At 45.3% G+C, this 27,832-nt stretch overlaps 1 protein-coding gene across 1 annotated transcript; it reads right to left on the bottom strand.

The window, feature by feature from the left end:
- Positions 1–1,290: 1,290 nt before the first annotated feature.
- Positions 1,291–26,838, bottom strand: GPD1L (glycerol-3-phosphate dehydrogenase 1 like). The gene is made up of 8 exons (XM_035129661.3): positions 26,638–26,838; positions 17,628–17,805; positions 16,383–16,523; positions 14,436–14,574; positions 12,968–13,080; positions 9,956–10,189; positions 8,471–8,577; positions 1,291–5,973 (listed from the first exon to the last, which is right to left on the bottom strand). Exons 1-8 carry the CDS (start codon positions 26,685–26,687, stop codon positions 5,877–5,879), a joined length of 1,059 nt encoding a protein of 352 aa, XP_034985552.1. The 5' UTR covers positions 26,688–26,838; the 3' UTR covers positions 1,291–5,876.
- Positions 26,839–27,832: the final 994 nt, after the last annotated feature.

The following is a 27,832-nucleotide window of genomic DNA, read 5'->3' on the forward strand; positions in this document are numbered from 1 at the left end:
GTTGAGATTTTTTGGCCAAAGTTGTCCTAAAGCACTAGCAAAATCTCAAAAACAAGGAAAAGGAAAAATGGTTTTGAGTTATTTTTTAGGAACTTTGCCAAAATCAAGACTTCCGACATGGGTCCAGATTTAACCAGACATTCCAACTATTTCCACCCAGACACTGGTTCCGACTGCTGTATTCTGGCTATGTCTGGACGCATGGCAACCCTTACTGTGGTCCCTTCCAACTACTACCGGTAGTCTATAATTCTAACCCCAGCAACTATTGCAAAGAAAATACTAGGGTGACCACCCCAGCAATTTGCACAGCAATGCCCTCTAGTGGAGCTTCACATTATTGCAATGAAATGTGGTGGTGTACAATAATCTGTGCAATGGTTGAATAAACAGGAATAGAAACTGGATGGTATGCCACAGGTGAAAGTCTTAAGTTTCATAAAGATAATCGTAAGTGTACCTTTCCATTGCTCTGACTGGCTACCAATGTGTGATCTTGACCACTTGCACAGCGGCCCATTCATCTTGGCAGATGCTCATACACAACAATGCTTAGTGTACTTAGCATTCCAACCTTAGAGACACATTCCAATGCACTTCGTGGCAGGCATAGTGTTCCTTCAAACTGCAGGCTTCTGTGACTTTTAACACCATGCCAATTTTGTCTCCCCCACCCCCACCCCGCTGTTTTGCTTAATATGCCGCATAAAGGAGACTTCTGAAGAACTCAAATAATTGCTGCTTATTTTGTGACATTTTGGCTGACCTTAATAAAGGCATGCTGTACTTTGGATTTTGCGCTTCCCCTTCAGTCGACCAAGGCAGCCGCCTATTATTTTGCGTGTTCGTTGTGTAACTTTTAGAATTATGGAATTATAGAATTGTGGAGTTGGAAGGGTCCCCAAGGGTCACCTAGACCAACCCCCTGCAATGCAGGAATCCTGCTCACAGCTGTCCCTCGGTGGGCTCGAAACGCCAACCTTTTGGTTAACAGCCAGATGCACTGCCCCATTGTGCCACCTGTGGGCAATCCGAACTATGTCTACCTGGGAATTAAGTCCTATTGGATTCAATGGGGTTTACTCCAGAGTAAGAGGTGTAAGGACTGCAGCTTAATTTAGGAAATCCACGGGAAAGAAACGAGTCCTTTCCAGCCAACCTTCTGTCCTCCACCTCTAAGTCATGTTAAAGTGTAGCAGAAAACAGCAATGAAAGGACAGAGTCTTTGTAACACAGGAGTATTTAGCTGGGCAAATAAATGCCTACAGGAATAAACACAACACAAAGCAATAGATTATTACGTTTTACTGAAAAAACAATGACAATAATAATGAGTGGAGCTTGGAGAAATCATTCAATGTTGCTTCCATTGCATTTCAAAACCAACTGGCTTAACAGAAACAAAACAAATATTCATTTCATTAAACAGAGTTAATAGCTTTTTAAGTGATTCAACAGTACATGTAATTTGCTACATTCGGTTTACATAGCCCTTTATGTACTACACAAAACATAAATGGACATGCACATTGTATGTTAATAATAATAATAAAGGCAGATCCATTATTAAGCTAGATAATTAAAATTTAAAAAGAAATGTCATAATTTCCCATAAGACTCAATAGGGATTATGCCATCAGGGGAGTGTGTGCTTTCTGCCCAATATAGCCCACCAACAGCTGGATCACCCATTCTTTCAAACATGCTCTCCTGAGATTCTAAACAAATCTCACAGTACCACATTAAATTTGAGCTACTCAAGTCCTTACCATCTTTCCTAGTTAACAGAATAGCGGAATCAAGAAAATGGAGGCAAAATGCATCTCATAAAATTAGCAGCTGTACACCCGCAGTGTAGAGAGTTAACGAAACATCTTTACAAAATGATTTTTTTAAAAAAAAATTACTATAGCAAAGGCTGTTTCACATGTGCTTTTATTACATGGGGGGGGGAGGTGTGCAATTCACTTATGTGACTATGGGGAAGGGGCTGTAGCTCAGCAGTAGGGAATTTGGTTTGCTTGCAGAAGGTCAGAGGTTCAATCCCTAGAATCTAAAGGGTAGGGCTGGGAAAGACTCTCTCTTACCAGAAATCCTGGGCAACGTCTGCCAGTTAGTGTAGACCAGGAGTGAGGAACTCCAACCCACAGGTCAATCATGGCTCACCAGGGAGCCCAAGTTGGCCTGTGACATGATTTCCCCCAAACCACGGCCACCTGTCAGAGTTCTCCTGCAGAAGGAGGGAGAGATAAAGGTCTGGCCTACTGAGCAATAAAAGTTCCCTATCCCCTGGTGTAGGCAATTCTGACCATATGGGTGAAACTCGGAAAATTAGAATATCGTCGAAAAGTGCGTTTATTTCAGTAACGCAAATTTAAAGGTGAAACTAATATATGAGATCGATGCAAGACGTGCAAAGCAAGATATGTCAAGCCTTTATTTGTTGTAATTGTAATTATTTGTCGTTAGGTGGGTCAATTATAAATGGAATGTAATTAATGAAATTAATAGCGATTTTATTTTTGTATTATTGTAACTATTTGTTTTATTACTGCGGAATTTCCAAAAGAAAGCATTTGTAAAAATTAAAAGAAAAATTAAAAATAATAAGTTGCATTAGTGAAATAAACGCAGTTTTCGACAATATTCTGATTTTCCGAGTTTCACCTGTAGATTAATCCAGTGGTGTAGCATGGGTTGCCAGTGTTCAGGGCCACGCGGACAGGCTGGGTGGGAGGGAAACGGACGGAGTACACATGTGCATTCAATTGCCTAACGGCATCTGCATCACCCAGGAGATTGTAGCCACAGAGATTAGAAAAGAGGGGTCGTTCCATTGTCTGGAGAGGTCATTACCTCATTCTCATGGATAAGGCGTTTTCAACGGAGCCCAGTGACGGAAGTGCACAGCTGCAGTGAGGCAGCACCGCATGTTGAAATTTTGCGCCCCTACAATTTTGCGCCCCTGTGGCCTCCCCCCCCCACTACATCACTGGATGGATCAATGGTCTAACACAGTATAAAGACGCTCCCTATGTAGCAAATACATGCAAATCCAATTAGCACACACAAAGAACACCATGCTCTGCTTCCATCCTTTCCCCTGCATGGCGGGAGGGGCATGTGAAAGAATCTCCATTCTCAGGTTTTAAGCACTATCTCAGCTGTGTAAATAAATGTACGCGAGGCATTCATTCCCAGGCATCCATTTTGTCATAACACGTATAACCTCAAAAGGCTGCACAATAAAACTACTCAGGGCACTTCCGTAGTCTTTAAGACAGGACTATTCCGGGTCTTCTGAATCATATAGGAGTTGAACTTCCAACAAGAAAGACCATTATTACCACACCCAATCCCTTTGAGGGCTAGGAGGGTATGTAAAGGTAAAGGTAAAGGTACCCCTGACCATTAGGTCCAGTCGCGGATGACTCTGGGCGTTTGTCTGCAGACAGCTTCCGGGTCATGTGGCCAGCATGACAGTCGCTTCTGGCAAACCAGAGCAGTGCACGGAAACGCTGTTTACCTTCCTGCCGGAGTGGTACCTATTTATCTACTTGCACTTTGACGTGCTTTTGAACTGCTAGGTGGGCAGGAGCAGGGACCGAGCAACGGGAGCTCACCCCGTCGTGGGGATTCGAACCACCGACCTTCTGATTGGCAAGCCAAAGGCTCTGTGGTTTAGACCACAGCACCACCCGCGTCATGCGTAGAGGAGTCTAAAAAGCCCAGGACACAAAATTTCGCGTCCCTCTAGTAGCAATGGTGGCTCATGCATCAGAAGTAAAATATTTAGCATTAACTCCTCTTATGAGGGTATGTAAAGGTAGCTTAAAAGCCAGTGTGCTGGAGTGGCGAGAGCATGCTGGTCTACAACTGGGGAGACCCAAGTTCAAATCCTACCATGAAGCTTCACTGGGTGACCTTAGGCAAATCGCATCTCAGCCTAACCTATTTCACAGGGTTGTTAAACTTGAGGACCACACACACCACTTTCAATCCCTTTTAGGAAAAGTGGGGTATAAATGTATAATAATTTCCACTCTGAAAGTTCCATAATCAGCACAGGATTGTCTTCTAGTACTTGTCATACTTGCATTCATCTCCAGGTTATGAAATCATATTAATACACCTGACAACATCCCCCCCCCAAGTTTTTGGTATCTTTTCTTCCAACATAAATAGGCGAACTATTTAATGTCCAATTCTAACAAGGGAATTGAGGGATATATCAGATTCTTCAACAGCTCTAAATCACGATAAAGTAATTATTTCAGTCTTTAAGACCACGGTCCTATACACTCTAACTTGGGAGCAAGTCCCATTGCACTCAGTTGCACTCAATGGCACTTCTGATATAGGATTGCACTGTAATGCCTTTAAGACGCCAGGGAGGTCAAGGCAGTTTTGACGAGGAAGAATGCCCAGAAACATTTCTCATTTTAAAAGTCAGTGGGTTAATAGATTTCAACAGCTGGGCAGAGGAGTCATAACAGGCACTGAAATAAACCACAGTCATAACTGAACAGAATTCGCTGATTATACAGTCATGTGCTAATGAGAATTGCCATCACATTCCTCGGTGTATGGTATTCTGAGCAACCCCTGGTATATTACCTACACCAGGGATGGGGAGCCTGTGCACCTCTAGATGTTATGGACTACAACTCCCATCATCCCTTACCTTCAGCCATGCTGGCTAGGGCTGATGGAAAATGCAACATCTGGAGGGCCACAAGTTATCCACCTAGTCTGACCTACACTAAGCACAACATACTAAGTGCTGGGGAAGCAGGGCCTGTGAATCACAACCACACAAGTTGCTGTCAGATAACAGCATAACAGCACCAAGTTCCCTGTGTAGGAACCTTTCTGTGGGATACAGGAGAATTTGCTGTTTCTAATGTAACTTGAGGAGTGGACAAACAACTAAGACAATGAAACCGCAAGAGGTTTTTCCTCTCCGCGTACTGGCCATTTCCAACACATCAGAGCATGCCAGCAGATCAGAAGCAATATTGTGTCTTGAGTATCTTTTGGGAATGCCTTTGAATAGCTTTGCAAGCCAGTTTTGCATTCTCATGTTCCAAAACCACAGTTTTGTTTTGGTAATAAACGTGGGATGATGCTAAGCACCAAAGCCATATCTATAAAGCCCCTTGCTTGGTACACAGGCCCTGTCTACATTACTTCCCCTTTTTTAAAAGATGAAAGATATTGCAACTATTTAAAGACATTTGATTCCCCCCACCCCACCAATTTCTTAAAATCTCTTTTAAAATGTAAGTAAGTTAAAAGGTCAAAGTGCTCCTCCCTCGCCTAATAAATGCTATCAAATTGATTATCATCAAAACATTTGTTAAAGAAAAGAAACATTCTCAAGGAAAGGCATGTAACCCCGATTAAAAGCTGGGCATACACTACAGAAGCTCTTTTTAAAAAAATAGCAAAGAGCCTCAATGCAGAATGCATTTCAGGCCATCTCCGATGCCCATAAAAAAGAAAAAGGATCTGTCCCTGTGTCTCTCCCAGTAATCACTGGAGTGCTCCAGTTGGGTCCCTTTATAAAAAGAAAGCATCAGAATGAAGGCTACAAAAACATCAAGCATTTTCCATACTGCTAAGACACATACATGGAGTGTGAAAGCCATGCTTGGCGTTATTCTGAAATCTACCCAAAATGTTAGCCAGTAAAAAAAGACTGCTGACATTCTTGGCGTTGCACTATTACATCAAACTGAAAATTACCTACAAATTGACATTCATTTTGCTATGATTGCTTAATGGAATGAGCGCTTTGCAAAACTTCATTATATCCATTTGAACCCACATATTACTATGAAAAGGCAGGAACTGTGACAATGGCAAGGCATGCGTTATACATGCTGGGGGTGACTCTGGAGACAGGAAATCATATCCTGGACGGGTTTCCCTTCGTAGCAGATTTGGTAGACAGCAGCAAATAGTGGAAACCTAAAAAAAACAGACACAAGAGGAAGGCAAACATCTTACTAGATGGAGAGGAGAAAAGCTAAGAATGCCTAGCATTCATGATGCATTGATGGCAGAACAAAATTTGATACCAAAATATATCTATCTATCATCCATCTATCTATTTATCTACTGTATCTATTCTATCTATCTAGGGAAGAGGTTTGTTACTGAAACAGAGCTTGAGGAATGTATATGAATTAATGCAAGAGTTCTTTATGGGACATTTTAGACAACTGCCCATCTAACAAAAAAATTCATCTCCCCAGAAAAGTTAGTTGTAGATGCCAGGGTCGCCAACTCAGGGCTGAGCTTTCTTCCCTCACCCCACCCTATTTTCTAACCCTTCTAGAAAGTCAGGAAGCAAAATATGCATGTATCCTAAGCTATTTCGGTGAATTGAGCCAACCTGGCTGCTTCCACCTGTCAGTGTTTTCAGACAATGAGTGAAGTCCGAGTTGACAGGAATCTCCAGGGTCCTGAAGAGCTGCTATTGTCCCACCCCCTTTAAGCACACTTCTTTTCTCTGTAATTTGTCCTTTCCCCTAGCAAGCAGGGGGCGCATCTTCCCCGTGGTGGGTTTGTCTGAGATCAGGTAGATCCCCAGAAGTTATTTTGTGCAAACCCTATGACACAATAAGCATGGGTGGATGTTAAATAATCCCTCCTCCCCCTTCAAAGGAAAAGTGTGAAATCTTTGCAACAAGGCTTAGGCTGCTATTAAGAACGTGCTGCCATTCCTGGGAACCGGGTAACATTTTCGTTTGTGGCAATAAAAATGCTGCCTTGGACTCAGTAAGCAAGGTAAGAGTACCGTGTTGCTGGGTTGGATCTAGCAGAATCCTTCTGCAAACTGACGTAGTCCTTCCATTTGAGAAAGGAACTTCAGTTTGGCGGAGGCTTTTGTAAACAGAGCTGAGAAGTCAATCTTCCTCAATTCTACTGTACACCTGTAGCCACCTCTAATATCATCCCTCCACCCTCCAGAGCAGATTTTCTGATGCAGGGGGAACTGGCTAACACACCTTCTCTTTATGGTAGCCAAATGTGCCCTGTTCCACAAGCAGAGTTCTGCTCATGGATCTCCTTAATTCCTTCTAGGAACAAAACAAATCTTTTTTTTTAGGATTGAAATTGTCGAGCTTTTTTTTAGGATTTTACCCCAGGAAATAAACTGCCACAGGGGCTGGATTAAACCAAGCGGTGGGCAGAATTAAGCCTCCAAAACAGACTTTGGGACATGTCTGACGCATTTTTCTTCCTTGCTTCCTGCTGGGTGTTAAAAGGTGGGAGCAGATGAAAAAAAAAGAATACTGAGATCTGAGTTGGCATAAGTGGGAGGACCAAACATTTTTCAACTTTTTTTGGGGGGGGCCAGGGGGAGAACAAGAGCGGAAAACCAAATTCAGTGGGAGCTTCAAAGTTCCTCCAATAAGCTACTACATGCATCTTGTTCCTTGGTAAAACTACAACAGCAACCTGTAATATAGAAAAAGATGACAATTCAAGAGAATTGCTTTTAAAGCTGATGGATAGAAGCGGCACTCCTAAAAGGAACCACCAGTCAAACGCACCAATTATTTGGCAGACTAGACTGAAGAAAAAGAACAATGAAAAAGTGATTGAAGCGGGGGGAGGGGGACCACTCGATTTCTAAGGTCTTTTGGTAAAAGTCCCTGGGAATTTCTCATGATTATTCAAAAGACGATTCCATCTTTGGGAGCAGCCATCTATTAAATGCACGAGTACTTGAATACAATGAAACCAGTGCTCATCTTTTCCACCGAGACAGACATGAAGAGACAACTTATATTTTAACTTTACCTTTGCGATGAATCTTTCGTCAATACATTAACGCCAGTGGGTTCTGTAGAAATGTTTCTTTTATTTGCATATAAACCAGGCACAGGCAAACTCGGCCCTCCAGATGTTTCGGGACTACAACTCCCATCATCCCTGACCACTCACTGGTCCTGTTAGCTAGGGATGACGGGAGTTGTAGTCCCAAAACATCTGGAGGGCCGAGTTTGCCTATGCCGGATATAAACAGTGGATACAATTTAGTGAGAGGTACCAGCTGTTCGTTTGTAATAGAGGTGGCTAACCCTTTTTCTTTTTGCCTGAGGGCCGCATTCGTGCTTAGCCAACTACCTGAGGGCCACATGCTAGTCGTGAATGTGCTCACCCACACTTTCAGACACAGACACAGCACACACACACAGGCACATAACCCCCCAGCGGATCCATCCAGACTATTTCCCCCCCCACCCTGCTCATCCAATGTCCAAGCCCATGCCTTGGGCGGGTGGCCAAACTGCATCTTCATCAGGGTACTGGGGTATAATTTGCTCTGGAGATTATGTTAAAGAATAATTTGGGGTGGGAGGAAACAACCAACAATAAAGTTACCAGCAGCTAGTGCCAGCATATTTGAGAAGGAAAACATTTTAAACCATGGGTTGAACCCGATCTCACTTACTTCTCCACTAATCCTTTCTGTTGAAGAATGCGATACACCTCTGCAGACGTCAGCGGCCCTTGAAGCTTTTGTCCATTCAGCATCTCCTGCTCCAATTCTTCAATAGACTGAACAATTTTTTAAATAAAAAAGTGTATCTTTTAATGATTCATAAGATGTAGATAACCGATATATCTCTTTGTTGTTGTTGTTGGGGGGCGTACCACCTTGGCTACCCCAGATTTACATGTACCCAGGCTAACCCACAAAACACAGAAATTGCCTTCTTAGATCACACCACTTTGTCTTCAACTATGGGTGGTGGCTGCCGTAATCCAGAAAGATCTGGAGGGCTGGATATTCCCCATTCTGGATTTAGAGGGAAAACTTAACAACTCTCTGGACCAAGAGGAGAACCAGTGCAGACTGAACCTGAACAGAGCAGCCCATGACCCAAATCAGAAGAGTGGAGATGTGCTCCAAATTCAACAATCCACAGGATACAGAATCATAGTACTGTAGAGTTGGAAGGGACTCTCAGGATCATCTAGTCCAACCCCTGCAATGGAGGAATAGGCAGCTATCCCATCCGGGGATCAAACCTGCAACCTTGGCGTTATCAGAACCACAATCTAACTCTGAGTGTTTCCCAACCTTGGGTCTCCAGCTGTTTTGGGATTACAACTCCCATCACTCCTAGCTAGCAAGACCCATTGGTCAGGGATGATGGGAATTGTAGCCTCAAAACAACCGGAGACCCAAGTTTGGGAAACTCTGATAGTACAGTGCTAGATTTACTGAAGGGAGGGGAGAGGGAATCGTAGAGGACACCTTCAGAAAATTCCCATGCCTCAAACCCTGACTCTGTCCCCCCCACCCCAATTTTAAATAAGTAATATTGGCCCTCCTGTTCCCTTCTAAAATAAATTATCTAAGGAGCCCATCACACTGGGTAATGGAGTCAGGTCCGATCTGATACATCCTGCAATGGAACACTACTTAAGAGAATGAGATAAAGTGGTGCCTCGCTAGACGAATTTAATTCACTCCACGGGTCTTTTCTTATAACGAAAAATTCATCTAGCGAATCCCATAGGAATGCATTGAATTTTTTTTTGAATTTTTTTTGCCCATAGGAACGCATTAATTGAATTTCAATGCATTCCTATGGGAAACCGTGATTCACTAGACGAATTTTTCATAAAACGAATTCGTCTAGTGAGGCAACCTCCGCTCGAAAAATCCTTTAGTTAAGCAGAAATTTCGTTAAGCAGGGCATTCGTTAAGCGAGGCTCCACTGTACAAGGCTGTGGTTGCCATTATTGTCACCCCAAGACCCCAGCAAGTCACCACGAGACCCGCGTTGTACTTTTCCCGCATCGCAGACAATTCTTTTACTCTACGTGTCCACCTGTCGCAAGATCATTCCAAACAACGGACGAGATTCAAGAGTCAGTCACAGGAAAGCAAGCGAGTGAGAAGAAGAGCGAGTCCCAGGGACTGTACCTTTCCTGTTTTAACAAATGCTTCGGCCACTCTCCGATTGCGGCCCCCGTAGCACGTGGTGATCAGGTCTGCCACGCCACAGCTCTCCAGGAAAGTGGCAGTGGACACCTGCCCCTTGCAGAAGAACTTCGCGAAGGCAATCATTTCCATCAGCCCAAGCCTAATGACAGCTGCTTTGGTGTTGTCGCCGCAGCGGAGGCCATCGCAGAAGCCAGCTCCCACAGCCACAATGTTCTAATGGAGGATTGAGGAGGAGGAGGAAAAAAGGGAGGGGGGGAAAACTGTTTGAGAAATAGACTCTGAAGCGGCAAGGAAGGTGGAAGGGCTCTTGCTTAGTGACAGAGCTCACTGGGTGACCTCAGTCTAATCTACCTCACAGGGCTGTTGTGAGTGAATGTGCCTGAAGAACCATGTGTGTCATCCTTAGCTCCAAGAAAGCAGTAGGTAAATTTTAAAGCAATCTTAAATGCAAAAAGGGACCCAGGTGGCACTGTGGGTTAAACCACAGAGTCTAGGGCTTGCTGATCAGAAGGTCAGCGGTTCGAATCCCTGCAACGGGGTGAGCTCCCGTTGCTCGGTCCCAGCTCCTGCCCACCTAGCAGTTTGAAAGCACATCAAAGTGCAAGTAGGTAAATAGGGACCGCTCCGGCGGGAAGGTAAATGGCGTTTCCGTGCGCTGCTCTGGTTTGCCAGAAACAGCTTTGTCATGCTGGCCACATGACCTGGAAGCTGTCTACGGAAAAATGTCGGCTCCCTCGGCCTATAGAGCGAGATGAGCGCCGCAACCCCAGAGTCGGACACGACTGGACCTGATGGTCAGGGGGCCCTTTACCTTTACCTTAAATGCAAAAAAGATGTGCAATTCTTATTTATCCCTACTACACCTACTCTTAAGCCAAGCAACACTGACTTGCCCAAGAGAACTCAATGAGTTTGCAGTTCTGGACCAGGAAAATAAATCTTCATGCTAGAAATGCTGGCCATCTGGTCCAATCCCCTGCAATGCAAGAATCCAGCATGGGAATCGAACCCATGACCCTGAGATTAAGAGCCTTATGCTCTACCGACTGAACTATCTCAGCAGACACTGAGATGACAATGACAGCTATGCATGCAAAAAGGCCCAGGTTCAATCTGATATCTCCAGTTCAATCAAGTATTTTAGGTAGAAACCCTTTGCCTGAGATCTTGGAGTTCTACTGCAAGACCAATGGTCCGATTCTTCACAAAGTAGCATCATATGCTCATGATGTAAATACCGTGGATATATCTATAGCTGTCTGAGACTGGCTTTCCCGTTCAGACTGCACATAGCTCAGGGAGGCAGGCAATGGATCACAAGGTTGAGCTCAGATTCAACGAACCGCAGAGAACTTTGCCAGAAATGAAATAAATTCAGAATGGATGGCCAACGTGCGCCTTGCCAAGCTTAGCTGAGAGCTGTTGTGAATAATGGATTCCCTCATTTCCAGGGCATGGAACAGCCAGAAACAAAGCTCCTCAACAGCAGATGAAGCGCAGATATATATTTACATCACATAATTACTGCTGTTACCCAATTACCCTAAAAGAATCTGGCAGCATTTCACGTTAGTATGGAACAGCCGCAAATCTGCACCACGTGAGGGGACTCAAAAGGGGTGGCAAAACTGGGATTGTTCATCCTAATTGTCTCTCCAGCAGGTATTTTTTGGCAGTAAAGGGGAACTGGGACACAAAGACACCAATTCTTCTCTGTATATCCTTTCAGCAGGACCAAGTCCTTTCACATGGCAGTTGGAAATGTCCCAGGGGTCTCCTGTACTGCGACCCCTTGCATTGGCTGAGGCCAAATAATCTCATTGGCTACAAAGGAGAAGTGATCCGTTTTCGCTGTCAAAGAGTGTGCAGAGAGGGGGGGAACAGGAACTCACCGCGAAGGAATGAAATAATAAAGTACACTTGGACCTTCACCCTCCTTCTCTCCCTCTAACGATCTGCCATTCCCTACTTGCTTTTGCATATTGTGGAAGGAAGGGTTTAAATCACTGAAAGACCTACATCGGCTCCCAGTACGTTTCCGAGCACAATTCAAAGTGTTGGTGCTGACGTTTAAAGCATTAAACGGCCTCAACCCAGTATACTTGAAGGAGTGTCTCCACCCCCATCATTAAGCCCAGACACTGAGGTCCAGCGCCGAGGGCCTTCTGGCGGTTCCCTCACTGCAAGAAGTGAGGTTACAGGGAACCAGGCGGGGGGCCTTCTCGGTAGTGGCACCCACCCTGTGGCACGCCCTCCCATCAGATGTCAAGGAAATAAACAACTACCTGACTTTTAGAAGACATCTGCAGGCAACCTTGTTTAGGGAAGTTTTAAATGTTTGATCTTTTATTGTGTTTTTTAAAATCCTGTTGGAAGCCACCCAGAGTGGCTGGGGAGGCCTGGCACTGCATTTAGATGTGCTTTTAAGGAATGCCGTTAGCTAAAAATTATCATGATTGGCACATGAATCCCACCTGCAGAACTTTTTTTTTTGGTGCTTGGCGCCGGAGCGATCTCCGCCCCTCAGCGCCAGGGCGCGCAACCTGCTCGAGACTGCCCTGACCAAAATTCTTCTGCTTTGGCACAAAGGAAACAGTTGTTAGGACTACAAGTCCCATAATCCCTTTCCACTGGCCCAGCTGGGTGGAGTTGATGTGAGTTGAAGTCCAACAACTTCGGGAAGGCTGCAGGCTTCCCTATCCCTACTCTTGTGGTTTGTTTGGGGTTTCTTACTGCATAGGAAGAAAGGAAGATCTTGAGTATGGCATCACAGTACTTCCCCTCGGACACAAAATATGAGGAAGCCGTCTGAGAGAAGGCAAGTTGAGTGGAGTTTTGTCATCACGCTCTAACCGAGCTCTAGCATCAAGAGGAAGCAAGCATCAGGTGTTGGCCTAGTACCCAACTTCCCATAGCTCCCTGCTCTCTAGTTTTAGTGCATGTGATTTTGTTTAGCTTTTAATGTCACCCCTGCCCCAAAACAAAGATTACCTTAAGAGCACCACAAAGCTCAACAGTATCGGCATCGTCCACCACAGTTATTCGGAAGTTTGGAGTCTGGAGAAGTTCTTTGAAGAGGAAGCCGTTCTCCAAAATTTTGCAGCCTGTTTTTTTGGGGTGTGGAGGTGAAGAGCAGAAGGAGAACGGTCAGCTTTATTTTAGCTAGCATGCTGGCATTTAGAAACAGGACAGAACTGTTCAAAACAAGGTACTAGGCAAGTCTTTATGTCTACTTTTATATCCTTTAAAACCCTTGATCAGGCATATACTGCATTGGCCCAAATATAAGCCACACTTTCCCCTCCAAATTCAGACCATAAAAAGTTAAAGTGCAGCTTAAATTCGCGACCTTACAAAAATTATATTTTACGATATTGCTGCTGAAACAGACATATGGTAAAACGGAACAAAAAAAGTTTTATTGCCGATTTGTGAGCTTGAGACTGTTCATCTGCCATATACGGGTGCGAGTGGCTGCGGAATTGTAGCAGTTGAATAGTGATTTGTTATTTTAGCGACTGTGTAGTAACTTTTGTGGGCTTGCAAGATCAAAGGCTTAAATTGGCTCAGAGTTACAATTCTACCAACCGCAGCGATTTTCAGCCTGTAACCCGATTTTAAGGGAGAGGCTTATATTCGGTTATTGTCTCCCCTCCCCCGAATTTTAAAGGTGTGTCTTATTTGCAGGTGCGGTTTATATTTCGGCCAATACAGTACTTCTTTCTCACCTTTCTTCCATAGAATCCAAGTGGGCTTACAACCCTGCGAGGGATGACAGGCCTAGAGACAGCAACCTGGGCTCAAGGCCCATCCAGTACACCTCATGACTTGAACCCAAGTCCTCTCAACATGCTCCGTCCCCATCCAAGAGCCAGTTTAACTATCAAAAACTCTCAGCCTTCTCTGCACATCCTGGGATATGGGCTCTTAAAGCGAGAGGACCTGGATCCTTACGGGATTGCCTTACGGGATTCTGAAAACAAGCCTGATGGAGAAATCTAAGGGCCACAAGTTGCCTACCGTAATCTAGTAGGGCTTTATATAATTTGGCCCATCCCTGCTCTGTTTTAATAAAATTCCAGGTACAATCATGAATATATTAATGAAGCATGACTGTGTTTTTCAGTAGACTGTGCCTTCCACCCAAAATACTATCTTATATACATAGGTCCCTCATGAAAACAATTTTCAAAAACTCAGCCAGGAATATATAAATATAGATTATAAGCATGCCCCTTCTTCAAGCATGTCATTCACCCCTGCGCAAGACGTCACTGTTATTCCCCGGATCTCTACCATTCCTAAGGGTAATCCACAGAGGAATCAGATTCTAACGTTAGCGTCTTGGATGAAGGATGGGATAAAATAAGGTCATAATAAAATCTAAAGTCCTTAGAGGATTGGTACCAGATGACAGCAGGGAGATGACCCTATTTAAAGCATCCTTAAAAAAAAATACCTATCGTGGTTTCGCAGAACTTCTCTGCTGCTACTTCATTGGCAATATTTGCTCCCATCAGCACGCTGATGTCTATTCCCATTTTCTCTCGGATGATGTCAGATATGAGTTTGAGACCCTCTGGACCTTCGTCTATTCCCTGCAGTAAACATTAAAAGGTAACCACTAAAGTCAGTTGAGAGTCCCATGGACTGCAAGAAGATCAAAGCTATCCATTCTCAAGGAAATCAGCCCTAGGTGCTCACAGGAAGGACAGATCCTGAAGCTGAGGCTTCAAGACTTTGGCCACCTCATGAGAAGAGAAGACTCCCTGGAAAAGACCCTGATGTTGGGAAAGATTGAGGGCACTAGGAGAAGGGGGCGACAGAGGACGAGATGGTTGGACAGTGTTCTCAAAGCTAGCAACATGAGTCTGACCAAATTGTGGGAGGCAGTGGAAGACAGGAGTGCCTGGCATGCTCTGGGCCATGGGGTCACGAAGAGTCGGACACGACTAAACGACTAAACAGCAACATAGTCAGTTATCAACATCAGACAGAAGACTGATAATTATCCTCACCAAAGGGTGAAATTTTGTCTACATGCCATTTGGGTGGAATCTACACACACATAAAAAACGCTGTGAAAAGGCTTGATTTTAAAACCGTTTGAAAAATACATCAAATTTTTGCATAGCTCACTTTCGCCATCTAGTGTCACATTTGTATACTGCACTTAGGTAAAGGTAAAGGACCCCTGACAGTTAAGTCCAGTCGCAGATGACTCTGGGGTTGCGGTGCTCATCTCGCTTTACTGGCCGAGTGTTTGTCCGCAGACAGTTTTTCTGGGTCATGTGGCCAGCATGACTAAGCCGCTTCTGGCCCAACAGAACACCAAAACCAGAACAGTGCATGGAAACGCCATTTACCTTCCTGCCGGAGCGGTACCTATTTATCTACTTGCACTTTTGGGGCGTGCTTTCGAACTGCTAGGTTGGCAGGAGCTGGGACCGAGCAACGGGAGCTCATCCCGTCGTGGGGATTCGAACCGCCGACCTTCTGATCGGCGAGTCCAAGAGGCTCAGTGGTCTAACCACCCGCCTTAGCTGCCAAGTATCCCGTTTTTTCGTGGGAAACTCCCGGATTTTAATCCCCCGGATTTCCTACCTGCGACTTCCGGTGCCGCTCTGCCCAATTTCCGGTGCCCACACATGGGAAGAGCAGCCCCGGAAGTTGCTTCAACTTCCGATGCCGCGCCGCTGCTGATCCCACATTTTTCAGCGGGAGACATGGCGTCCCACCCCATATTGCACTTTACAACACATTTAAAACATTTCATTTGCAGATGTGTAGCTGAGTCCATAGATTAGGTTGAATCCGTAGAACTGCAATGACCATTTAAAAGCTGTGGTTTTTTTGTTTTTGTTTTTTAAAAAAATCAGAATTCATAAACTGCTTTGCAGAGAAGACCCAAGGGATGTGCGGAAATGAAAAACACAACAACACAAATCAAGGAGCAGTGTTAAAACATAAAAATCAACAATGAACAAATTCAGAAATAAAATAGGAGTACTGTAGTCTGAGAATGCTTGGGAGTGGGGGAATGTTTCCACCAACATCAAAAACAGAACAATGTAGAGCTTGCTTCACTTCTAATGGAAGAAAATTCAAGAGGGAGGGTGCCACAGCGCTACAATGATGAGCTCTAGTCACAGCATGTTTGCCACAGGGGTGTGTGGCATTATGCCACAGCATCACTGACTCGCCATGTTATCATCTTCACATAATTACATGATGCACAGTGCCTTTCAGAACTCAAAACTACTGATCCAAATGAGCTGGATCTATATTGCCGTAAGTCGAGGCATTTTACATCTCTTTGGCTCTTCAGAATTGTTTTTGCTCAACAGCCCATTGAACTACTCCAAAGGATTCCTTCACACCAAAGTAAGGCTTGTATCTGTTGTACCTTAATGAGAGTTATACCGACAGCTTTCTTGGCTACGCGCCCCGTGATCTCATCACAAATTTTATGAATGAACTGGTGGGGAATGACAAAAACCAGCAAGTCTGCGTCTTGTACGGCATCCTTCAGATTTGGGACAGCAACCTATGGAAATTTATTCAAGGGAGGAAGAAGGGGAGAGATGAGAAAGAGAGGAGAAAGAAGACATTTCTCTCAATGCGCCAATTTTATTTTGTTTGTAGAAGTGCTCTTTTTTATTATTATAATGGCCGTAAAATTTAAAGCTTTTAAACCAAGCACAGATTGGTTCTATTCCAAAAGTGACATTTCTGTTGGCTGGCTTCGACAATTGGCAAATGCATCCAGCTGGTATTGCGGAAAACTTATTTGCACAGCAAATATTTTATATTGCCAAGAAGCTAATACCTGGCGAGCCAACTGATAATAACAGCAAATTGCAAGTAGGAAGACTTGCTTATTGCGGATAGTAAACGGTTACTATTCTCTGTGGGTTGGAATCAGAGGTTTGTGAGCAGAATTCCACTCACAGAATGGAAACAAATTCTGTCCCCTCCTCCCTTAGTTAGCCCCCTCATGCCTCAATGAAAATGAGCTCCAGATTGTTGGTGCAACTTCCAGGAAAAAGAAGAAGTTTTGCGACGCAACACAGCAAAGAAACCATCTCTGCTCACTTCTGTTCATGGAAGCCCTGCCAGACCCAGGCCCCTTCCACAAATGGCAGAACTCCTGTTCACTGAGAGAGCACAGTGGGTTCCAATTTTTGCAAATGACTGACAGCTATTCTTTTGGAATTTAACAAAACGTAAATGTGAATAAGAGCTTTTGTTCTTTTACTTTAAGCCTATTATTTTTACTATGCGCCGTTCCACTCCTCACACAAAAACCAGCTTCTGAAGAAGTTTGTTAGTTGGGCGCAGTGGGGTTGGACCCACGCTAACTTTACATATGCACATCTGCATTTGAAGCTCTCTTATTACACTTCAACAGGCATAGCTTCCCCCAAAGAATCCTGGGAACTGTAGTTTGCTAAGGGTGCTGCGATTTGTTAGGAGACCCCATATTCCCCTCACAGAACTACAATTCCCAGTGGTTGAGCAGTCAATCCCTCTTCCCAGAGAACTCTGGGAAATGCAGCAGCGTGAGGGGAATAGTAAAACTTATAAAACAATACTTTCAGAATAGTAAAATGCTTAAAATAAACATAGATAACTAATATATATGTCTTACCACATTGTCTGGAAGCTTGTGTCCAGGGAGATATTTTACATTCTCGTGATCATTATTTATGATATCGGTTAATTTCCGTCCATCAACGTTTTCCTCAAAAACCCACATTTTCACTGTAGAAGCGAACTTTTGCAGCGTTTTTACATTGTTGCCTATTATTTTAGCCACAGCAGAACCCCTGTAATAAATAGAGAGAAGATGACACCTTATTACATATGCCACATTAAGACAGAGGAAGGAAGTTCATTTTTAGCATCAATCAGGAAGTCAGATTCCTTTAAAAAATGTTTTTAATAATCATTATAAAATAAGAATAAAATTGTGCACCCCAACACCGAGACCATTCCATTGTATCTATCCAACCTCCCAAAATTTCAACACCTCTTGTGATGGTTTGACCCCTTTCTGTTTTAATAGTACAAATTCTACAAACACCCTCCATATCTCCTCAAAATCATTTCCCCTGCATATCCCCTGCCTTACCTTAATGACACATATTAATTTATCATTAATAACCATATCCCACACCTCTTTATACCAGGGCAGTCTCGAGCAGGTCGGGCGCCCTGGCGCTGAGGGGCAGAGATCGCTCTGGCGCCCACGCCCTAGCAGGGCGCAGCATGGTTTCCGCACGGCTTTGCCGCGCGGCGCCCTGGCGCACCGCGCCACCGGGGCTCTACCTAGAGCCGGCTCTGCTTTATGCAATTATTCCATTTTATATTCTGCTTGCTCCTTCCTCTTCCAAGCTATAATAATTTGTGCAGCTGTCGATAACTGACAGCTGACATTGACAGGAAGTTGAATTCCTTTTTTTGAATTATCAGATTGAGGGATACCTAGTGAGAAAGAAATGCAATGGTGGCCATTTAGTTAAGCTGCTTCCTCTCATGTCACATGCTGTTTGTACGCCTGCCTAAACCATCGTATCAATAAAAATCACATTTACCCTTCTTCAAACTTACATTGGAAAGTCAACTCCTTATTTCCTTGATATTTACTAGCAGAACATTTGACACACACAAGGTCCACACTAAGAAGATTCTTGCATGGTTGGGGTTAGTGCAGGTGTCGGCAACCTAAGGCCCATAGGCCACAAGCAGCCCACAGGGGTCGTTTAACCGGCCCACGAGCCGCCCCCGAATCGAGCCGCTTGCTCGGTGAGTCCCCACACGCTGCACTAAACCGGCACAGCGCAGCACGGGGGCTCGCTTCCGCGGAATCAGAAATCTCATCTACGCAGATGCCGGAAATCGAGTTAGCAGACACCAGAAATCATGGGCACATGCGCTCCCACACGCGATCCAGCCCATGGAGGGATCTGCGCTGGAGTGAACCGGCCCAAGCGAGGTAAACCTTGCCAACCCCTGGTTAGTGTAGACAAAACTCTGTGCCTACAGCAGTCCAATTACATGGGCAAATTGCACAGCAAGGCATTTTGCATTAAGCACTAGTTTGGCACCTTTGGGTGAGGAGGTTAAACTTCTTTAACTAATAAGCAAGGTAATTTGAGAGGCATAAAACTCTGCCCCAGTTTAAATTTATGCCCTTTGAACAATGACAAGTGCCTCAAAGTCACTAACACTCATGCCTGAAGCTTTATATCATAAAGCAGAGCAGAGCAGTTTTATGTTCTCAACTTGCCTCCAGTCATTCTGTACTTGTCACATGTCTTTTATATGTTAAGGATAATAAGGACTGGTATTTAAACTGCATGTGCTTTCCTTGACGCAAGGCCCCACTGAGCCACGAGGCAACGGATAAATTTAAAAAATGCATCTGTTAAGAGACTTCTTCCGTCTTACATGTGCAACCGTCTCTTTCACACACAACTCTCTTTCATGACTTCTGCCTAGGAAGTGTCACATGGGCTACAATAAATTTAGAAATAGAAGAGGTCTGATATAATGAAGGCTTTTATAGATCACTAACACAATGCACTGAGGATACAGCTCTTTCTTCTTCTTAGCATCAGCTGCCTTAAAAGGGGGGGGGACCCCTGTGGAAACAGATGAAACATTGACGCTTAATACTGAGCTAAATGCTAGACTATCGAAGCCGCTAGTCTTTAATTAGGCACTCTCTTGGGTGCGGTAGGTAACTGACAAAATCCATTGCTAGGGAATCAATTCTTTCTTATCAGGAGGTATTTTTCCAGTGTTTTGCAGTGATCATAGACTTTCAAACTACCACTAGGTTCAAATATCTCAATTCATGAAGCTCACTTAGTGACTCTGGACTGACCATGTTGGCATGTCAATGACTTAGCTTGAACGCACTGTGTAAAACAATTACCGAAACAGCTATTAATATTCGTAGCTTAATATATTTAGATTAAACTGAATGATGCAAGGCAAGACAAATACCAGCAGTTCTTAAAATGAGGGTTATGTGCATGTACTTGTCAAATCCTTAACTGGAAGAATTAATGTTCAGGGTGTGCTGAGAGAGCTTCCAAGCCCCACCCCACCCCCAAATGGTTGATCTCTTTGGAAATACCGTACATAAACCTGTTGCATGCCAGGGAGCTGAATTTGTAACCATCTTGATTTTTTTTTTGTATTTACACAATTGGGAACTTCTTTTTGCTTGTCTGTCCCAACATATATTTGCTCTACCTCAAATAATTTTGCAAATTTAAGATTGAAACAAACGATTAAACAGGGCTTAAGACCTCAGTCTCACTCAAAAGTACACTTTCCCTCTTTAAATTCCTTGGGGACATCCAACAGAGGAGAAGCCCCGTGTAACTTTAAAATATTGCATCGTGCATTGTGAACATGAGTTTGCCCTCATAAAAGCTGTATGATAAATTTTGCTCCAACGGGCCAATATATAAAATAGGTCAACATTGCTAAGCTTTGACCAATATGCTACCTGTAAAAAATGTAATAACGTATTCATGTAGAGCTTTACGACGAAGGAAACAAAACAAACAGCTAAGGCATCCATGTTAAAAAGCAGTCGTGTTACTGAATATATTTACAGTGCTACCTCGGTTTATGAACTTAATCCGTTCCAGAAGTCCATTCTTAAACTGAAACCGTTCTTAAACCGAGGCACGCTTTCCCTAATGAGGCCTCCCGCCGTTGGGTCCCCTTCTACCGCTCGACTTCCGTTTGTAAACCGAGGTAAAGTTCACAAACCGGAACACTACTTCCAGTTTTGTGGAGTTTGTAAAGAGGACTGTTCGTAAACCGAGGTACCACTGTACTGCAGTATCACGATGGCAACTGATGAAAGCAGGTAACCAGCATAGGAACACAAAATTGCAAAATAGCAGACCACTTTCTCCCATTTCCTCATTCCCAGTGCTGAATAGTGTGTGCTGTGTAGTTTTGCAACTCTCTGCAAAATGCTTCTGACAGCTCCTACAAGTGACCACGAAATAAAGTTTTATCTCTGCAAGTTTGAAATGGGGCTCATGTAAAACTTATGTCCTTCAGGCAGTAAAGTCAGCACTAATCTCCTGCCAACATTCAGCAATTTGAACAGGCTCTGTCAGCTGACACTGCAGAAGATATCTCAGTGGGTGCAAGACAAAAAGAAAGTTAAAAATATCCCACTATTCCGCCTGGACATAAACACCCCAGCTTTTTTTATAAAAAAAATAAAGTAGTACTAAGCACCCTCATGGGAATGTTATTGAATTGTACAACTGACCCTGGTGATATACAATCATACCTCGACATCCGAACGATTCGACTTCCAAAGGTTTCAACTTCCGAAGTCGACAACCCAGGAAGTCTTTTCGCTGTGCGCGCGTTCAACACCTGCACAAAGCGGCGCATGCGCAAAAGCGGCGTTTCGACATCCGAAGACTTCGACTTACGAAGACGGCCGTGGAACGGATCGTCTTTGCAAGTCGAGGTACCACTATATATAGAAATGAACTATTGACCCAAACCCATCTTGTGATGAAGCATTCAGATGTGCTGATAACAAAGGTTTACCAAAGACACGTTTCAGAAATGTCACAAGCCATGGGTGTCCATATATTACCAGAAGCGAGAAACGCAATGAAACCAAAGGAAGATAACTCTTGCCAAAGATGACCAGTAGAACCAATGATGAGAAGGTTCATAATGGGATTGTGTTGCATTTTGTGTTTTCTTGATTTCTGTAAGCTACCTAGAAGACTCGGTTTATGGGCAGTCTAGAAATATAATTCCTCCTCTAGGGCTGGGCGATAGATATATGAGTATATCATCCAAATGAGTTTGAAGTCCATATTGTGATATCGGTTTCATAATTTTTGACCTGGCAATATATCATGAATCATGATGTGTGTGTGGTTGCTATGCAAAAATAACAATGCAGGAAAAACTGTGAAGCCAACCAATGCCTCTACATAGCTCCATCTTTTCTTCAGACATTGTGATATCAGTATATCACAATGTTTAGCTGGTGATATATCACAACGTTGAAAACCAGATATCGTCCAGCCCTATCCTCCTCCTCTATAGACAGACCAAAACATCATCCAGTCTCCTTAAATAGCAATCTGAACTGCTCCCCTCCCCGCAAAAAGCGGTCCCGTTCGAAGGGAGAAAAATGCTATCCCAGTAATATCTCTATTGGATTTGAACTTGTTTTTATATATGCAATTTTTCTAGGTTTTATTGTATTGTAGAATTGCTTTGAGGTGCTTCACAGGAAGCAATTTGCAAATAAATAAGTAAGTGCTTAGCCAAAGGCGATAAGAGAGTGTTGCTGTAAACCTTAGTCACATGTGTGAAGTCAATTTCAGTTGTATACACATGCAGCTTTATGCAGTTGACAACTTGCCTATTTTATTTTTATGTATAAAAATACTGCTGTTCATAAAAATATCAGTTATACATAAAGCCATACACTAAGCTTGATAATAATAATAATAATAATAATAATATTGTACCCCCCCCTGGCATACAAAAACGTTAAAATCAAAAATCAGCTAATAGAAAGGTGAAATGCCTGCATAAGCGCAGCAGGCATTTAAAAGCTGACACAGGAGGCGCCTGCTGAATTTCTATTGGCAGAGTATTCCACAAGGCTGGGCAGATGACACTAAAAGGCTTGTCTACTTGTTGCAGTCAGCCGCAGGAGCCTCACCCTCACCAAGGACGCACCTGCGGGTGAATGCCCAGAGGGCAAACTTTAGCTGAATGCACAGAGGGAGAGGCTGGCAGATCAGTAGCTGTGTGAGTGCCTGGAGGCGGTTGGAGGATGGATGGCGGCTAACAGATTGAGGTTGAATCCTGACAAGACAGAAGTACTGTTTGTGGGGGACAGGAGGCGGGCAGGTGTAGAGGACTCCCTGGTCCTGAATGGGGTAACTGTGCCCCTGAAGGACCAGCTGCGCAGCCTGGGAATCATTCTGGACTCACAGCTGTCCATGGAGGCGCAGGTCAATTCTGTGTCCAGGGCAGCTGTCTATCAGCTCCATCTGGTATGCAGGCTGAGACCCTACCTGCCTGCAGACTGTCTCGCCAGAGTGGTGCATGCTCTAGTTATCTCCCGCTTGGACTACTGCAATGCGCTCTATGTGGGGCTACCTTTGAAGGTGACCCGGAAACTACAATTAATCCAGAATGCGGCAGCTAGAGTGGTGACTGGGAGCGGCCGCCGAGACCACATAACACCGGTCTTGAAAGATCTACATTGGCTCCCAGTACGTTTCCGAGCACAGTTCAAAGTGTTGGTGCTGACCTTTAAAGCCCTAAATGGCCTCGGTCCAGTATACCTGAAGGAGCGTCTCCACCCCCATCGTTTTGCCCGGACACTGAGGTCCAGCACCGAGGGCCTTCTGGCGGTTCCCTCGTTGCGAGAAGCCAAGTTGCAGGGAACTAGGCAGAGGGCCTTCTTGGTAGTGGCGCCCGCCCTGTGGAACGCCCTCCCATCAAATGTCAAAGAGAAAAACAACTACCAGACTTTTAGAAGACATCTAAAGGCAGCCCTGTTTAGGGAGGCTTTTAATGTGTAATCCATTATTGTATTGTATTTTTCTGTTGGAAGCCGCCCAGAGTGGCTGGGGAAACCCAGCCAGATGGGCGGGGTATAAGTAATATATTATTATTATTATTATTATTATTATTATTATTATTATTATTATAGTGGACATGTTGGGGCTGGCTAGCATGTTCCCCTTCTCCTTCCACTTGTTCAGATAACAGGGAGAACAGGGCTATGTCTCCCAGTCCTGAATACAGACTCCATGCATGTGTACATAAATTGAGCATTTATCCATGTGCAGTCTCCCCTTTGTCCGTTCTGCGGAGGTGGGGGGGGGGAGTGGAACCAGCTAGTGTGATTCTCCCTCTCCCTCCATGTATATTCCGTGAAAGGATGAAGACAAAGGTGAGCAAAGGGAGTTCTACAGGTAATACTTTCTAGAAGAAAATGTATTCTTCTTAATGCAGCATGGGAAGTGGAAATATCTACCGTGTTTCTCCTAAAATAAGACACGTCTTATATTTATTTTTCTTGCAAAAAAACACACCACGGCTTATTTTCAGGGGATGTCTTATTTTTTATTTTTATTTTTTTTATTAAGCTCTGTCGGGGCTCGGCACAGCGCGCCGCTGGCTTTGCCGGCTCCCGCTCTGTCGGGGCTTGGCAGGGCGCGCGCGCTACTGCTTTTGCCGGCTCCCGCTCAGTTCAGTCGGCAGGGCTCGGCAGTTCAGGGGTCCGCAGTTCAGGGGTCGGCAGGGCGCGCGCGCCACTGGCTTTGCCGGCTCCCGCTCTGTCAGGGCTTGGCAGGGCGCGCGCGCGCGCGCTACTGCTTTTGCCGGCTCCCGCTCAGTTCAGTCGGCAGGGCTCGGCAGTTCAGGGGTCCGCAGGGCGCGCGCGCCGCCGGCTTTGCTGGCTCCCGCTCTGTCGGGGCTTGGCAGGGCGCGCGCGCTACTGCTTTTGCCGGCTCAGGGGTTGGCAGGACGCGCGCGCCGCTGGCTTTGCCGGCTCCCGCTCTGTCGGGGCTTGGCAGGGCGCGCGCGCTACTGCTTTTGCCGGCTGCCGCTCAGTTCAGTCGGCAGGGCTCGGCAGTTCAGGGCTCGGCAGGGCGCACGCGCTGCTGCCTTTGCCGGCTCCCACTGGGTCAGGGCTTGGCGCGGCGCGAGCTGCGGATCGCGCAGAGTCCTGCTGGGTCGAGGCTCTGCGCGGCGCATGCTGCAGCTTCTCCCGGCTCCCGGTCCGTCTGCGCTCCATGTGGCGCACGTTGCGCATCCGCTTCCTGACAGGAAAGCCATCTCCCTTTTCCTGTTCCTTACGGAAGCGCCATCCAGACCTGCTCCAGCACGGTAGGGTACCGGTACCCCAACATGTCTTATTTTGGGGGGATGTCTTATATTTTTTTGCCGTTTAAAAATCGTGCCATGTCTTATTTTTTAGGCCCGTCTTATTTTGGGAGAAACACGGTATATGCAACAGGCATCGTGCAAAAGGCATGACAGTCACTGTGGTTCAACAGTTGACTAGAATCCAGGAAAACCAGGTTCAGAGTGTTGTTATTATTATTAATAACCCTAACCCTTAATAATAATAATAATAATAATAATAATAATAATAATAATAATACCTGGCTGGGTTTTCACAGCTACTCTGGGCAGCTTCCAACAAAATATTAAAAATACATTAAAACATCAGTCATTAAAAATTTCCCTAAACAGGGCTGCCTTCAGATGTCTTCTCAAAGTCAGATAGTTGTTTATTTCCTTGACATCTGATGGAAGGGTGTTCCACAGGGCGGGTGCCACTACCGAGAAGGCCCTCTGCCTAGGTCCCTGTAACATCACTTCTTGCAGTGAGGGAACCGCCAGAAGGCCCTCAGAGCCGGACCTCAGTGTCAGGATTGAATAATGGGGGTGGAGACGCTCCTTCAGGTATACTGGGCCGAGGCTGTTTAGGGCTTCAAAGGTCAGCACCAACACTTTGAATTGTGCTCCAAAACAGATACTGGGAACCAATGTAGGTCTTTCAAGACCGGTGTTATGTGGTTTTAGCCACATTCAGGTGACAGACAAGAGGAACTTAGGACAAAGTTTGTTACTGACAGGGGGAAATAAGTAGCATTCTGAAACAGACACTTCTGGTTTGTAAGTGGGACACAGAAAGCAGGAACATGGTCATCTTGCTGCTCATCTGATAGCTTTAAGCACAACTGCTGGAAGGACTAGACACTGTCATGCAAAAGGAGCCATCGTGGCGCAATGGTTAGCATACTGGACCAGAACCCAGGAGAAGGAGGTTCAAATCCCCTCTCCAACATGAAGTTCACTGGGTGGCCACAAACCTTGGAGAGCTATTTCTTTCTTGCGCATGGATCTTTAATCTTAGGGTCCTGGGTTTGAGCTCCACGTTGGGCAAAGGATTCCTGCATTGCATGCGGTTGGGTAGATGTCCCTTCCAACTCTACAATCCTATTATTCTACAGGTGACAGCCTTTTGGCGTTGCATGGACCCGAGTTCACGTTGAGTACACGGGAGTTTTGTGGGCTTTTCTCTGGTGGCGTGCGTCCTGCCCACCTGCCTCGGGAAAACCCTCCCAAACTAGAGAAACGTCATCGGTGCCCTTAGAATGACGCCAGCATTTTTCCACTATCATAAACCAGGGCGGGGACAAGAAAGAGGGGGGAAATTAGCGGGTGATCAGGCCCAGCCCCCGAGGTATTAAAACGAAACGCAAACCTTACGCACGTGCGATTAACTATTGGGGGGCGGGGGATAGTTGCCATTCAGAAAAAAAAGAGAAACTGTGCGATTGGCAAAAGGGTGTCGACTATTCCCGCCCAACAAGGAAGTGGAACAAACATGACTGCCCATGACCGCTGCATATAATATTTTGCAGTAAATTCTTTGATAGGAAAAAACAGGCCTCGATCCAGAGCCAGAGGGATGGGAGACGCCTGATTCTCCGCCCCTGCCTGCGCCCCTAACCCGCACATCCTAAGCAACAAGGGCTGAGGACGAGGAAGCGCAGGTTCCTCTCGGTGCCCCGGTGGCCTCTGGGCGGGTCGCGCCCCCCACCTGCGCTCACCAGTTTCCTGAGCCCACGATGCTGACTTTCAAGGGCGACGCTGTAGCCATGGGGGCGCCGGCAGTGGCAAGAGAAGCAGCGCAAAGGTAACGGCGCCTGGAGACCTTCCAATGGCCGCGGCCAGCAGTCCTCCGTCTCCCATGCAGAATCGGCGCAGGAGACGATCCCGCCTCCCAGCAAGAGCCAGGAACCTCCTCCTCCTTCACCCGGAGCTTGCTGGGAATTATAGTCCTCTTCCGACTGACTAGGCTAGACGCGTGCCGGGTATTGCTTTTATTTTCATTTTTAAAATCTTGTTGAGGATGCAGCGCCGTTGCGCCGGATTTGCTTTGCGCTGCTCATTCTTTGCAAGCCCAAGGAAGCCCGCCCCCCATCGAGTTTAGGCAAGCGTTGTAGCTACCTGGGAAGGAGTCCCGTTGAACTCGATGGGGTTTACTTCTGAGTAGGCACGGTGAGGCTTGCAATCTTGGCAAATCAAATCCGTTTACGTATTTCTGTCTGTGCAGAGGATTGCTAGAAAATGAAAGCGCTGCATCTGTTTCCCTAGCAGGCACATTTGACTTACAGGAGAGAGAGAAATTCCACGTGGGAGTGGATCCTGCCCGTCTTGTGGATCAGAGACGCTGCTATTCATATTTATTTCCTCTCTAACACAGGATTAAACAAGGGCATCTTAAGGTTTTTACTGTAGCAGCAACTGTATATATTGTAGCAGAATAAATATAACTTGTATACGTGTGTGTGTGTGTGTGTTTTATCCTAAATATCTACATAAGGTAGGCTAAAGGTAAAGGGACCCTTGGCCATTAGGTCCAGTCGTGACCGACTCTGGGATTGTGGCGCTCATCTCGCGAGGGAACCGGCGTACAGCTTCCAGATCATGTGGCCAGCATGACAAAGCCGCTTCTGGCGAACCAGAGCAGCACATGGAAACTCCGTTTACCTTCCCGCTGGAGCGGTACCTATTTATCTACTTGCACTCTGACGGGCTTTTGAACTGCTAGGTGGGCAGGAGCTGGGACCGAGCAACAGGAGCTCACCCTGTTGTGGGGATTCGAACCGCCGACCTTCTGATCGGCAAGCCCTAGGCTCTGTGGTTTAACTCACAGCACCCTAAATACCTACATCCTTTCCCCAATATTTTCTGTGCATCAGAGACAAAGCCTAGCTAGCAGAACACCGTTGGGGAAAGTGT

This window comes from Zootoca vivipara, chromosome 11, assembly GCF_965207765.1.
Source record: "Zootoca vivipara chromosome 11, rZooViv2.hap1.1, whole genome shotgun sequence".
Lineage (NCBI taxonomy): Eukaryota > Metazoa > Chordata > Lepidosauria > Squamata > Lacertidae > Zootoca > Zootoca vivipara.

What these genes read in the sequence shown, in the direction of transcription:
- GPD1L (XM_035129661.3), bottom strand. Translation starts at nt 26,687, where the DNA reads ATGGCTACAGCGTCGCCCTTGAAAGTCAGCATCGTGGGCTCAGGAAAC. An exon ending in AGCTTTGTGGTGCTCTTAAG is followed by an intron (nt 10,190 to 12,967) that starts GTAATCTTTGTT and finishes ATCCTCCATTAG; the next exon opens with AACATTGTGGCTGTGGGAGC. An exon ending in CAGAAAGGATTAGTGGAGAA is followed by an intron (nt 5,974 to 8,470) that starts GTAAGTGAGATC and finishes TGTTTTTTTTAG; the next exon opens with GTTTCCACTATTTGCTGCTG.